This window comes from Anastrepha obliqua, chromosome 1 (assembly GCF_027943255.1).
Source record: "Anastrepha obliqua isolate idAnaObli1 chromosome 1, idAnaObli1_1.0, whole genome shotgun sequence".
In the NCBI taxonomy this organism is placed as follows: domain Eukaryota; kingdom Metazoa; phylum Arthropoda; class Insecta; order Diptera; family Tephritidae; genus Anastrepha; species Anastrepha obliqua.
Genome location: NC_072892.1, coordinates 18,993,425 through 19,008,546, shown reverse-complemented (window position 1 = coordinate 19,008,546; position 15,122 = coordinate 18,993,425). Strand labels below are relative to the sequence as shown.

Here is a 15,122-nt window from a genome sequence, read left to right as displayed (position 1 = left end):
TTACTCCCTTAATTTTTGTGAGAAGTGTATAACAAGCACCACGTAAGTCAACTACGTTATCATTTTCAAAAAAGAAACGTATAAAGTCTTTACATACTATATTCTTTGTTCTTCATTACTCATAGTACTCAAGAGATGGTAAATTTGAGTAGTCAATTCTCTTGACGTTCACTGATGGCGTTGGCGATGGTGAATTGTTTTCCCCAGTTGCATTGTCCATAAAATTCCACATTTTGCTTTGCCATTGAACTTAGCCGAATCTAGATACGGTGATAACAGTTGTACAACAACAAAACTTACATTATGTATTTTGTTTTTGCCATTCGCTGGTTTAAATAGCAAAAATTCAGAACAAAGCAAAAAACAAATCAGCTGCTCCAGCAACTGCACCTTATACGAATTCGCCTTGCATTGCAACTTCTCAGTATAATCAAAGTTCTCTGTAGCGCTCCGAAAGCTTTCCATCTTTTCTAATATGCACCAGTCATTCAATGTTTTTCCGCATTTCGAGCGCTAATTTCAAGAGATCAACAATACTATTTTGTGTTCGCTTTTGTGAGCTTAAATGGGTGAAATTACAAATCCAAACGAAAACTTACGCATTCCCAAGTGGATAAGTGCAGACTATTTTGAAAAAGTGTTGGAGAAAGATGGAGAGGACTATGCAGAGATCTCTAAGTTTACAGCGGTTGCAGCCACACCCCCAGGTGAGAACTTCACTTCCGTTATGTTGCGCATACACCTGGATTTAGTTTTGAAAGGTAAGTGGACGCGCGCTAAAGATGATGGCGTTTTCTCTTCCGGTTGTCCACGTATTGGATCGGATTTGATATTTTTTCTTTCATTTTTCTCATATTTGTCGTCTGATATTAGCAACCGCATAGTCTAAAAAGTGAATAAGTGATTTTGATGAGATTTTACAATAATTTGAAAGTTTTTAGTGCAAAACTGTGAGCGTGCGGTAAATTTTTAAAATTAAAAACTGTTATTTCTTCATTTCATGTGCACTAAGCTTGGTTTTCATTTCCTCCTGTGAAGTATACAAAATTCCGCCCTCTCACCGATCTGAAAGCAACTCAAAGCTAATTTTCAATAGCAGAAAGAAACTTTTATCAAGAAAACGAAACGCCATTAATTTCCATTTGTAGTTGCTTTGTAGTTGCACGCTGTGGTTTAATACATATTTACCTACTTATTAGATGGGTCGAAAAAGCACAAAACGTACGTAATGAAAACAATGCTGGATGACGATTGCGGTGGCCGCGAAATTAAGAATTTGGAAATGTTTCCCAAAGAATTGGAAATGTACGCCAAGTTCTTGCCTGCTTTCGAGAAACTGTACAAAGATGCCGGCAAGCCAGTGAAACTCGCTCCTCGTTGCTTACTCGCAGAAGCCAGAGATAATCGGATTAATTTCGTATTCGAGGACTTGATCCCCAAGGGTTTCGTAAACGCTGATCGCAAGAAGGGCTTGAATATGGATGGGATGCGTCGTACGTTACAAAAGCTGGCGGAGTTTCATGCTGCATCAGCGGTATATGCCGAAAAGAATGGACCCTACCCCGAAAACTTCAAATTCAGCATCGTTAAAAAAAATGGTTACGAATCGTTCAAGCAAATTTTCGACGCGAAAGTTCTTCAATTCAAAGAAGCAATGACAACGTGGGGCTTGAAAGATGCTGACAAATATTTGGAAAAATTTGTGAGTTACTGAATACGATTTGTGAAATAGCTGATATTTATTTTTTTAATGATACTCCACTTGCAGCCTACCGTTGATCAGTATTGGAAGTCTGTAATGCGTGGGTTCGCTACCGCAGAGAACTCGTTCAACGTGCTGAATCACGCCGACTGCTGGAGCAGTAATGTGTTGTACTCGTATCGAGAAAATGGCACAGTTAACGATGCACTTCTGATCGATTATCAAATTTGTAAATGGGGTAGTCCTGCTGAGGATTTGCTATTTCTCATAACGATTTCGGCGGCGAAAGATATTCGCATAAGGGAATACGAGCATTTTGTGGCCATTTATCATGAACATCTTACGGAATGCCTCCAATTGCTGGGTTACAAAAAGGATCTGCCGAAATTGCGAGACTTGCAAATGGATATGTACCGCGAGAATAACAGTTTCTATGGTAAAACTCGCACTTTTTGATAATTTTACTCAAAATAAGCATTTATCTGTTCCTCATAGCATTTTTTGCAGTGTTCAATCTCTTGGCGGTCGTATTATTCCCCACCGATAAAGACAGTAACATTAATTCGCTTCTGAGCCCGAGTGAGCAGGCTCAGCGTTTTAGGCTGAAAATGTACACAAGTCCGGCATTCAAGGAGGCTATGTTGGACATCCTGCCATTTTATTACAACCGTGGACTATTCAATTTCTGTGATTACGATAATGAGTCAAATATGGCTTCGTAGGCATTTTTATGAATCAAATGATTAGCGCAGAATATTTATATGGAAAATTAGAGGTAATTTTTTAAAATACAAATAATTTCTATAAAATAAAACTAGATAAATTTTGTATTATGCTAAGTCCTATAAGTTTATCCTATTCCATTACTACTAAGAATTAAAAATGCAAAATTGATGTGTGTAAATTATATGAATTTTCATTTGATTACATTTTTTTTCATGGAAATACTTTTAGAAATATTTTTTTTTTTTCTGACTGGACGCTACTACTACTGAGGATATCACTCCGCAAAATTAAATTTTTTCTTCTAATATTTCTGCAAAGTTATTATTTATGCGAAATCTTTATACACCCAGCTCAGTTCTTACACGATTTTGAAATACAGGATGACAAAAAATAAATGTTTTTTTTAATGAAAAAAATTTATCATTGATAGTAGCTCAAAACAAATGTAAAATTTTAATAGACAATGTTTTAATGCTTCAGGGACTCCAAAGTTTTGTTGCTTCCAAAATCGATCATACGCTCTAATCTAGCGGATTCAGATCTGGTGAGTAGGGTGGCCATTCTTGGGAAGTAATAAAAGAGGGGAAATTGGCTTTGCACCACTCTTGGGTTGTTTTTGCTCTGTGGGCTGGTGCAGAGTCCTGTTGAAACGCCCACTCACCGTCGCCAAAGTGCTGTTGGGACCAGGGAAGAACAACTGCTTCTAATATGTCTTGACGGTAAACTTCTTTATTGATTTTGACTCCTTGGTCTATGAAAATCGGAGGAGTCTTGCCACTGGCGCAAATTCCACTCCATACCATGACAGATCGCGAATTTTGACGATGTTCAACAACGGACGAAGGTCCAGCGACTTCTGTATACCAATTTCTGTCGTTTTGATGATTGTGAGCTTGTTCAACGGTAAACAGCTTCTCATCCATAAAGATGATGTTTTCCCAGCCCGTACCTGCGGACCGACGTTGGAGCGAGCGACATCTTTCGAGACTTACTTTCTTGCTTTCATCCGTGAGCAGCTGATATTTTTGTAGTTTATAAGGCTTAAGTCCAAGTTCTTTTTTTGCTATTAAGGCGAACTGATTCACGATTGATGCTTGTCTCACGAGCAATTTTCCTCATCGAGACCATCGAATTTCGTTAAATTCTTTTTTAATTAATTAATTAATTAATTAACATAAACGTTCTCTGTGAAACTTCTCTATGCATTAACGTTCTCTGCTCTGTCAAAATAAGAATTAAAAAAAGTGTTAAGGAATTCGTGCTAGAACAAAAATTCGTGCTAGAACAAAAAAAGTGTATCCATTCTTCTTCAACAACCGAAAAATCATAAAAAAAAGAATTTAACGAAATTCGATGGTCTCGATGAGGAAAATTGCTCGTGAGACAAGCATCAATCGTGAATCAGTTCGCCTTATAGCAAAAAAAGAACTTGGACTTAAGCCTTATAAACTACAAAAATATCAGCTGCTCACGGATGAAAGCAAGAAAGTAAGTCTGGAAAGATGTCGCTCGCTCCAACGTCGGTCCGCAGGTACGGGCTGGGAAAACATCATCTTTATGGATGAGAAGCTGTTTACCGTTGAACAAGCTCACAATCATCAAAACGACAGAAAATTGTATACAGAAGTCCCTGGACCTTCGTCCGTTGTTGAACATCGTCAAAATTCGCGATCTGTCATGGTATGGAGTGGAATTTGCGCCAGTGGCAAGACTCCTCCGATTTTCATAGACCAAGGAGTCAAAATCAATAAAGAAGTTAATTAATTAATTAATTAATTAACATAAACGTTCTCTGTTAATGTTAATTAACGTTCTCTATTAGTGTTAATTAAGGTTCTTTGGACAGTATGTATACAGCAACAAAATACATGGGGGGAATACCGTAACACTCGGTGTACACAAGCAAACCAATCGTGGGTCGATTAATGCCCATAGATGTGTTGGTGGATTTGTACTTGTTGTTGTTGTTGCTTGATCTGCTTCATGGTTTGGCTACTTTACGGGGAATACCCTATTTTTGTTGTTGCTTGATCTGCTTCATGGTTTGCCTACTTTACGGGGAGTACCCCATTTTTGTTGTTGCTTTTTTCTGTATCTTGGTGTACTTCACCCGGAACACAGCATTTAATTATCCAGTATTAAAGAGTAGTGCGTAATAAATAATTTCAATAAAGTTCTAAGCGTTAATGTTCAAATTATAGTTTTTTTTTTCAATTAGTTGGTGAAATTTTCAGTTTAATTTACATGAACCAAATACCACTAAAAAAGGTAATGTTGAAAAACAACCTCCATTCTTCAAAAATAAAGTGGAAGATCACATACATGTGTACATACATATAAGTGAGCTTTTATACATATTTATGCGTCTGCGAGCACTTGCCATAGAAAAAATTTTACGATTAGCTAAAAATGCGTAAGGAATTCACAGCGCAGCATTGCGCCGAAAATTATGAATCATTAAACGTCAACAACATTTTTTCACAATTCACTTAGACACCTTTTTAGGCTTTTAGTATGAAGTATAACATTTTTATTGGGCATATGAATTGTTATATTAAAGACGAAGACTATGTATATTATTAAAACTTGGAAATAAATCTTTGCATATTCAATGAAAAATTTTAGACTAATAATTTACGGTTTTGGTCTCTGTTGTAATAGATAGCACTGCTTGTGAATACAACTCACACAAGCCTCAGGGTGAACGATATGAAGTGCCACACAAGAATGATACCATTGATCTTTTACGGGATTCTTTATTCCTTTATTATTCTGTTTATTCTTCCAAACCATAGTCGCATCAACACTCTATGCGATTTGTTTATTCAAATTTCTTTTATTTTGGTATTCAAATTTTATTTTTATTTTTAAATAAAATTACTAGCATTTTTGCACAAATTCTGTTAAACGGTTTATTTCATAACTGTACCTTCTATGTATATCAATTTCATTACCTCATAAATAGAGCTATTAACCTTAATGGCGAGATATACAAATATATAAGTTTCATATACTGGGTGAACGATATGAAGTGTTACCTATTCAAAACACTATAACTTTTTTGTGTGAAATTAGTTTTTATTGATTTCAAAGACAAAATTGTTCAAAAATTATTATAATTTTAACATATATTCACTTTAGCTCGATATGACCACCTTTTGCCTTGACTATAGCCTTCAAACGGTCAAAAAATGAGTTGCATGCTGCACGAATGTGATCTTGAGGTATTTTGGCCCATTCCGTATAATCGCTTTTTTCAGCGCATCCATACTGGCATATTTTTTAGTCCTCACCTTGCGCTCCAAAATGGACCAGATGGAATAGTCCATCGGATTTGCATCTGGGGAATTCGAAAGCCATTGTAGTTCACACGAGCTTTATGAGACGGTGCCGAGTCCACGGCTCTAAAGCAGCTTCTAAAACATTTTCCCGATAATAAGTCGCATTCACTTTGACACCAGGCTCGATGAAAACGATTGGAGAGCGTCCATCAGCGGTCACTGCGGCCCAAACCATTACTTGCGATGGGAAATTGCTTCGAGTTGCCATACGTGGGCTCAAACTCTCGTATGAGCGTTCGGTCAAGTAAACACGATCAATTGGGAAATTTTTTTCATCAGAAAACACAATGTTAAGAAATTCGCCACGTTCGCGCAAGCACAACAACTCCTTTGCTCTTTCGCACCGAATTTTTTTTTGCTGGGGTGAAAGATTGTGTGCTTTTTGGAACTAGTAAGCCTTGACCTTGAGCTCATTTTTCAATATGCGTCGAATGCTGTCTTGCGATATTTTCAGTTCTTTGGCCATTTTTCTTCCACTTCTACGTGGATTTCGTTCAAGTCGAGCCTTTACTTTCCGAACCATTTCTGGCGTTGTTGCGGTTTTTTTGGTCTACCTCCATTATAACGTTTTATAGTGCGATACACAAACATTTTATTCACTTTGAGGTGACTGAGCTCACGAATAATGGCTGGTTGTGATTTTCCAGCCAAATATAACGCAATCACACTATTACGTTTGAATTCCATCACAGAAAAAAAAAATTCAACAAAATTGAGACGCAAATGCTTTTGTTGTCTTATAAACAATATATTGAACTGTCATTAGAACAATTTTGACGTTGATGTCACGAGCTGTTTTACAGATACAAGAAGTGTGAAGTTGGTAACACTTCATATCGTTCACCCTCGGATTTTGAAAAATTTAAGTTTGAAGTATTTTTAAAAAATTTGAAAAGGTAAAAAAGGTAAACAAATGTTTTTGTTTTGCTAGTTGACGCCATTTTGTGATATTTTTCCCTTTGATTTTGCGTAATCCGATAGCGACATCCTAACTAATGAAGAATTTTTTTTAATTTCTTTGTTTTAGATCACTACAAGGGTTGGAATCATGTCAACTATGGAGCACCGTTTTTTATGTAGCCCCCACTCCGCCGGCCTGTAATTCCACGATTTTTTATGAATTGTTTTTTCCAATATTAGATAATAAAAACCGTAAAAAAATGGATAGTAAAAATGTTTTTCTTTTTGTTATCTTAGTTTTAAAAATACCTAAAATTAAGGCGTCTGGACCAGAATAGCCCCTTAACCAAATATTGACAAATATTTCTATACGAAATATTTCAAAATTAACTATTTTCGAATAGTTGGCAGTGATCTTAGATATAGAATTTTCGTCTCGTTGAAACAGTTTTGTCTCGTTCGTTTTACGAATGAAAGTATTTTGCTCCTAGACTGTGCAGCGCCGTCGCGGCTAAACAATCATGGCCCATAAATGTACATAGGTCGCAAGGCATAGAATGTTAGCTTTCGGCGGCATGCGCACGCAGGGGAGTAAAGTATGCGGTTATATGTACATACATATTTACATATATAGAAATAAGTATTGTTTTGCAGGGAGTTCAGTATAGAAATATCTACGTACATGTATTTTTTGCATATGTGCGTATTATTTTGCATATGTGCGTACATATACATACATATGCAAACGCATACAATTTCTTGCATTCTCATGCAAAATGCCCACGGCAAATAAGCAAGAAGAAAAAATGAACAGGTCAAAGAGTGAACCTGCCGGTATTTTATTTTCCCTAACACCAAATCATGGCATTTTACATTTCTATGCAAACGCCATCTGTAATTCTCTTTCTCTTGACTATGCTCAGCTATGTAAACTCTCGTATGCTAATTCTCGTATGTTAACTTTTCCTCAGTCGTGTTGGAATTATAAAAATTTCGTAGTCGCGTTTTGTGAGAATTTGACATTTAACATACCCATTCGTTCCTGTACCTTCTCCTTACATCAATGTTCTCTGATAGCACAAGGAGGCCTCCAATTAAAGAGGTTACCAACATACATATGTATGTATGTTTTTTTTTTTTTTTTTTTTTTTTTTTATGGAGGTGGCACAAAGCATTGAAAGCCGAAAAGTGTGAGACTTGCCTTTCGGCTCACCCACTAAAAACCCACCCCAGCTCCGTTTCCCTCCCGCGGGACAACCGTTAAGTAGTACTTCACGGAAGGGGGAGCGGCCTATTGCCTCTTCATGAAGATCTGCGCTGTTGTTCAGCGCGACACAGTTTGGAGATTATTATTTTTGCCATATTACATACAGCGGACCAATATTCTTCGGACTCTAACATAATATCGACTAGGTTATCAGCCGTAATTGGCTTCCCCACCCTAGTGCTTAGTTCCTCCCTTTCTAACGCAAATCGCGGACAGACAAACAAAACATCTTCTGCGTCTTCTACAGCTGGTGCACAATAAGAACAGTACGGGTCGTCTTCGTGCTTAAACCTATATAGATAGGATTTAAAACACCCATGTCCCGTCAGTATTTGGGTCAGATGATAGTCTAACTGTCCATGCTTACGGCTAACCCATTTGGCTATTAAGGGAATCAGACGGTACGTCCAGCGTCCGTTCAGGGACGAATTCCAACTTCCCTGCCATGAACGCATGCTACGCTCTCTTGCTTCCTTGCGTATTGTCTGTCGTTCTGAAGTAGCTTTGTTTTGGTAAACTTCAGCGTACTCTTTTGCCATTAAATTTATTGGGAGTAGTCCTGCAATAACCATAATGGTGTCTTCTGATACCGTTCGAAACGCGCAGCACACTCTGAGGGCACTCAGTCGATACACTGATTTCATACAACTCACATATGAGCTGCAATGAGTTGCTTCCGCCCATGCTGGAGCTGCATACAGCAAAATCGATGAGACCACGGTATTAAGTAGTCTCCTACGGTTTTGCCTAGGGCCTCTAGTGTTCATCATTATGCGCGTCAGTGCTGTTACTGCCTCTGCCGCTTTGCTGCTTGCGTATGATAGGTGATCTCTGAAGTTCAGCCTATGGTCGATTAATACGCCCAGGTATTTAATGAACGGTTTCGATCCTATGGTATTTTCGCCCACCATTATATTTGCCGACTCCACCTTCTTCCTGCTGCTAATGAGCACTGCCTCCGTCTTATGATCAGCAAGAGTTAGACCATTCTTGCGCAGCGATTCTTTTACCACGCCTACAGCCTGGTTGCAGGTTGCTTCTGCTTGCTGTAGTACTTTAGCTACGACCACAACAGCGATATCGTCAGCAAACCCTATAATTTTGGACCCTGGGGGTAAACTGAGACGTAAGACTCCGTCGTACATAATATTCCACAGCAAGGGGCCTAGGACTGAGCCTTGTAGAACTCCGCCAGTTATTTTATATTCCCTAACACCCGCATCGGTATTATAGCGAAGGGTTCTGTCAGTGAAATAACTGAGTATAATCTTTCGTATATACGTTGGAACCTGGAAGCAATCAAGCGCCATCAGAATCTGGTTCCAGTTCGCGGTATTGAAGGCATTCTTTACGTCTAGCGTTGCCATTAGGCAGTATTCCTTGCTCATATGTATGTATGTATGTTTACGTATTTGTGTTGACGAGGTTGAATGAAATTTCAATAGAAAGTTTTGAGTAAGAAGCGCAGAATGACTGGTGGAAATATATGCATATTTAATTCTTTCTAGTCTCCATATTCAGCAAACACAAGCACTAAAGACCTAAATGAAAAGATCTGAATGGTCTGAAATTATCGTAGCACCTACAAATGTTTTTACATTATTTTTTACATTTTAGTTGTTTACTTACACCACTGTAGTGTTAAAACGAGGTTAAACAAACATTAAAAAAGTTACAAGTAAGACCCAACGTGCTTGAAAATAAGCGCATTTAATGCTCCAAGAAGAGCTCATTTAAGAAAAAAAAATAGCACCGATTTAAGAAGACTCATAGCTCCTAAAAGAGACTTTTGATTTACCGGGTACAAACTAATCCTTCCTAATAAATGCAAGAATAATTCACATCCAATGAGCATACATACACACACTTCACCGCCTATCATTTACGCATATAATTTTCTACAAAAAAGTATTGATTGTAGGTATGCACACAAATATCTATGTACGTATGTATGTATGTGCATATGTATGAGCGCGCACAATTCGATCACTTTTCCTCTGCATGCTTACGTGGCCCATCAGCCGGAATTCCAAGAATTGTGTTTATTATATTTTCTTCTTCTAATAATAATTATTTGTTGTTAAAAAGCTGATGAGCCGCAAAATGTTATAGAATTTTCTTCTCCGAATGTTTCTCAGAGAAAATTGTGTATGAGGAAACTCTATACGCCGTTACTTCTCCAAACTCTTAAAATTGAGCAATGAGAATAAGCTTACGGAGTCTACTTATGAAGGTGAATATGTGTGTGTATGTATGTATGTGTTCAACTTTTACTTATTTAAGCTGACTAAATCGAATGAGAATTGAGCTTTCTTTGACATTTGAATTAGTTAAGTTATCCAAAGGAGCTAAATGGTCAGGCTAAGGAATACACGCTTTTCTTAACTTTCACTATAAACATTGCAAAGCTTTCTTTAGCTGATTCAGAGAGAATAAAATCTTGTGCTCGTTTACGCACTTCGCACAACTTCGTGGAGTTTCGCGAATCAAATTTAAATTGAACAGGCGCCTAATTTTTCGTAAGTTGTGTTAATTTCCGGGTAATCAGACACATGGAAAATGCATTCAACAGATTTTTATCTGAGATTTTCAAATTTATGCTAAGTGGTGCGTAATATGCACAATCAGGCCTTTACTCAGAGGCACGAGAAAGGATTTCTGCTCTTTTTAAACTCTTCAATTTGATTTTAAATTATTTTTAATAAAGGGTGGTTAAGTTTTAAGTGCCGGTGTTGATTTTGAATAAAATACAATTTTTTTAGGAAATTATTGTCATTTCTCTTTATTATGATAATATTGGTATGGCTCAATTACGTGTAGAAGAAAATATCGGCCAAATGGCCGCCGCGGCCTCGGCGACACACCTCCATCCGATGGTCAAAATTTTCGATGACGCTGAGGCATAATTGAGGTTCTATGCCGTTAATGTGCCGAATTATCTCACCCTTTAGGTCTTGAATTGTTGCTTGCTTATCGACGTACACCTTTTCTTTCAAATAACCCCAAAGAAAGAAGTCCTACGGTGTCAAATCACATGATCATGGCGGCCAATTGACATCGCCGCGACGTGAGATTATTCGGCCATACAATTTTTCGCGCAAAAGAGCCATTGTTTCGTTAGCTGTGTGACAAGTGGCACCGTCGTGTTGAAACCACATATCGTCCACATCCATATCTTCCAATTCAGGCCATAAAAAGTTCGTTATCATCTCACGATAGCGAACACTATTCACAGTAACTGCCTGACCGCCCTCATTTTGGAAAAAATACGGCCCAATGATGCCGGCGGCCCATAAACCGCACCAAACAGTCACTCTTTGTTGGTGCATTGGTTTTTCGGCAATTACTCTTGGATTATCATTCGCCCAAATGCGGCAATTCTGCTTATTGACGAATCCACCGTGGTGAAAATGTGCCTCATTACTGAAGATGATTTTCTTCGATATGCATTTTGATTTGAACGCCTGTTTTCATAATAAGCCTGAATAACTTTAACGCGTTGCTTGATTGAGTATCTTTCCATGGTTAAAATTGAGTTAGTCTGAAATTGAAAAATGTCAAATGAAATGTAAAAAAGAACTTAACGTTTAGATGTGGTTTACATTCAACATCGGCCCTTAGAATTTAACCACCCTTTAAAACAGATATCCAATTCATTAAAGCGCAAAGTCCAAACTGTGGGTTATTTACAATTTAAAAAACTGCCAAATACAAGAAATTACACGCGCACTTTCTTGCATTTGAAGGCATTTTTATAATTCCTACTTTCACAGTTCAACACGCGGCACTCAATTTTATTAGTTTGTTTAATTTAAAAAGCGTAAATCTGAAAATCAAAAATTACCAAGCCATTTTTACTGAATGCTTACAAACAAGTAATTTCTCTACCTTTTGTTTGTTTTGCTTTATTCTTGCTGTTTTTTTGATGAAAATACAACTCTAATCTAAAAAAATTGTTAGAAGTGAATCATTGAAAGTATTGTCCATCGCTGGCTACTACATTTTTTCCCATCTTTTCATCTTTTGAGGCTATCCACGGATCAAGACATTTTTTGATGTCTTCATTTGAATGGAACTGCTGGTCAGCTAGACCATGTGCATCGATCGGAACAGGGGATAATCGGACGGCGCAATTTCTGGAGAATATGGCGGGTGGGGTAGGATTTCCCATTTCAGTGTTTCCAGGTAAGCTTTAACGGGCAACGGTTTGGCAACGTGAGGCCGACCGTTGTCATGATGTAGAATCACTTTTTCATGCCTCTCCGCGTATTGCGGTCGCTTCTCGCGCAGTGCTCGGCTCAATCGCATTAATTGAAGTCGATATCGATCCCCAGTGATGGTTTCGTTTGGTTTTAGCAGTTCATAATAAATAACACCAACTTGGTCTCACCAAATATGTACATAGGATAACCTTCGCAACGTGAATATTTGGCTGAGACGACGACGTAGAAGCATGACCGGGCAGTCGCCATGACTTTCTTTTCTTTGGATTGCTGTAATGAATCCATTTTTCATCACCCGTCACGAGGCGATGAAGGAAACCGTTCCTTTTTTGCCGCTGGAGCAGTTGTTCGCAGGCGAAAAAAGAATAAACGACATTCAAGATTTCTTGGTTTTAACTCGTAAGCAACTCAAGTCCCTTGTTTCTGAATCATTTCCAAAGCATGCAATCGCTTGGAAATAGAACGGGGGGTAACTCCTAATACTGAAGCAAGCTCTTTTTGCGTTTGACTCGGATCCTCATTGAGCAATGCTTCCAGCCTCCAATTCAGCGTCTTTGAAGGTTTTTGGCCTTCCTTTACGCGGACGGTTGTCAACATTAAGGGGTTATATACCTTGTGTTTTTCAAAAAAATCAAAATAAATTTTATTTCTTTATCGTAAAGTACAATCCCTTGAGAACATTTTCCAAAAATTTCATAGAGATCTGAGCAATAGATCGAAAGTTACAGCGTTTTAAATTGTGCGTCGTCATAACGTAACGTAACTAAACTTGAAACTTTAAACGCGATTATCTCAAAAACGTGTTTTTCCAAAAATGCTTTTGGGGTGGACGCGATTGCAAAAAAAGTATTCAACCGATTTTTATAATTTTTTTTTTAAATTGTTCGTAATTGATGTCGCCTCTTAGTGAACGATCAACTTTTTATGTGTAAATTTTTATTTTGCAGATATGAATTTTTTAATGCCAATTTTAGGACTGTAGAAGTGGAGTTTTTTAAAAACATGTTCCTATTTTCACAAAAATCAAAATATTTAATATATTGATCGTTCACTAAGAAGATATAACCCTATACTAATGAAATCTTTTCGATTTTTTGATTTCAGTTGACTTGGTGGACTTGAATCGCGTCCACAGCAAGCCTCTTCCAAAAAAAGGGTCTTGGGGGAAAACGCCATAACTCCGCCATTTTTAAATATTTTTACACAAACAAAGCCTTTTTTTTCTTTAAACATTGTAATATCCAATAATAAAAACTTTTATACAATAAAATTATTGCTACATATCTTTAAAAAAAACCCAACTTTCGCTAATTTCACCGGACCACAAGGTATATAACCCCTTAAAATCACCATCTTTGAAGCGACGGAACCAATCTCGGCACGTTGTTTCACTTAAAGCAGATCTACATAAACTTTTTATAGCTCTCGATGCGCTTCAGCCGCCGGTTTCTTTCGAATGAAAGAGGAAAATCAACACATCCCGCAAATGACGATTATTCGGCCAAATTCAGGCATTTTCACAAAACCAAAAGTATATTCGTATGATACCAAAACAAAATCACTAATGTGTCGAAGCAGTTTGTTTACCATATGTCTAAGCTTGGTTTATGACGTTTGGGTTTCTATTGAACTTAGTTGCGCACCTAGTATTTCTAGTGATGACGTCGTACGGTTGCCACAATAGTGAAAAATAATGTAACGGTTTTCGGAAGGCGTCATCTTTAGTATTCTGTACACCAAAGGAGATTCGGATTAGTTCAAAGTACTAATTGTTTATGGTAAACAAATTTTAGAAGGTGTGGCCAATATGAGATTGTTAACTGGCTTTGAGCGAATTTGAAATAATTCATGGCTGAGGTTAGATTAGGTTGACCTGGCTGGCTCAAAGCCATCACAAAGAGCTGTTGGTCCTTAGCCTTTTCAATTCGACTTTTGGCCAGTGAAGATATTTCTGTATAATTGAACTAAATGTGCTGTAAATAAGTAAAGCAACATATGTATTTACATAATTCTAGATTTTTAGAAAATATATATTAGTTTTTGAAAAAATGCCTTGGGACACATATGTTCCAGCAGTAAATAATCAGAACACAAATTTAGGTATTCAAGAGTAAAAAATATTTATTTTTATCGAAACTGTTACATTATGTATGGAATGGTGTAAAACAATCAATACATAAAGCTACTTGACATTGTTGGCAAATGGTTTTAGTACGTTTTTTTTCAATTTTCCTAGACTGGCATCTCACGCATCTGTTTTGGCCGCCTTTTTCAACTGGAAGATGATCTCCAACATTTGCGAAAACTTTGACATTCTTTGAAATCCTACCCTGTCTTCTGGTTCGTTTGTATAAAGATTCTGATCATCCTTGACTAATCAATTCTTCAGCTTAATGTACTGTGAAATCGATAAATGGAATTTTTTTGCGAGTGACTTTTTGATACAAAATATACGAATTATAAACACTGGTCATTACCAATCTAAAAAATACTTTCTTCCACCATTTCGCACTGCTTCTATCTAAATCGTATAAAGCAATCATTTGATCTGCATGATCTACGCCACCATATACATATTTGTTATAGAAAATCATAGCTTCAGGGCATTAAACATTTTTAGCAGTACCATCTTTCATTTTTCGAACTATGGTATCATTGTGCCAGTTGCTCATAAGTAGCACGTCTTTTGTGTCTTTCCACTTGATTGCTAATATCCCTTCATCACATACTGCTATTTCACATTCACCTCTTTCTTTTAGTTTAGTTTGAAACTTAGGTGTATTTTCACTATTTGATATAAACGTTCCTACAGCAGGAAATTTTATAGTGTCAAGTAGACGTGTTGAAGTGAAACGGTCGAAACACAAAGCAACGTTTGAACTTGGAATTGTTTCTGCCAATTTTAGAATCACACGCTCTCCCAAGGTTTCATCAGTAACTTCAGTTTCCCGCCCACTATATAT

At 37.3% G+C, this 15,122-nt stretch overlaps 1 protein-coding gene across 3 annotated transcripts; it reads left to right on the top strand.

Annotated features, from left to right (window-relative positions):
• The first annotated feature begins 466 nt into the window (after positions 1 to 466).
• On the top strand, positions 467 to 6,855 carry LOC129236296 (uncharacterized). Of its 3 annotated transcripts, XR_008581651.1 has the most exons (5): positions 470 to 761; positions 1,200 to 1,702; positions 1,769 to 2,138; positions 2,198 to 2,477; positions 6,797 to 6,855. XR_008581651.1 is itself a non-coding variant. In XM_054870597.1 (4 exons), exons 1-4 carry the CDS (start codon positions 566 to 568, stop codon positions 2,422 to 2,424), a joined length of 1,242 nt encoding a protein of 413 aa, XP_054726572.1. In that variant the 5' UTR covers positions 467 to 565; the 3' UTR covers positions 2,425 to 2,536. The 3 variants fall into 3 exon arrangements, 2 of the variants coding, with proteins under 2 accessions (XP_054726572.1, XP_054726571.1); XM_054870597.1 differs by lacking the exon at positions 6,797 to 6,855 and having other exon boundaries at positions 467 to 707; positions 2,198 to 2,536; XM_054870596.1 differs by lacking the exon at positions 6,797 to 6,855 and having other exon boundaries at positions 2,198 to 2,536.
• Positions 6,856 to 15,122: the final 8,267 nt, after the last annotated feature.

Coding starts and splice junctions, on each gene's coding strand:
- LOC129236296 (XM_054870596.1), top strand. CDS start 566: ATGGGTGAAATTACAAATCCAAACGAAAACTTACGCATTCCCAAGTGG. Junction 762..1,199: donor CCTGGATTTAGTTTTGAAAG/GTAAGTGGACGC, acceptor CCTACTTATTAG/ATGGGTCGAAAAAGCACAAA. Junction 2,139..2,197: donor CGAGAATAACAGTTTCTATG/GTAAAACTCGCA, acceptor TGTTCCTCATAG/CATTTTTTGCAGTGTTCAAT.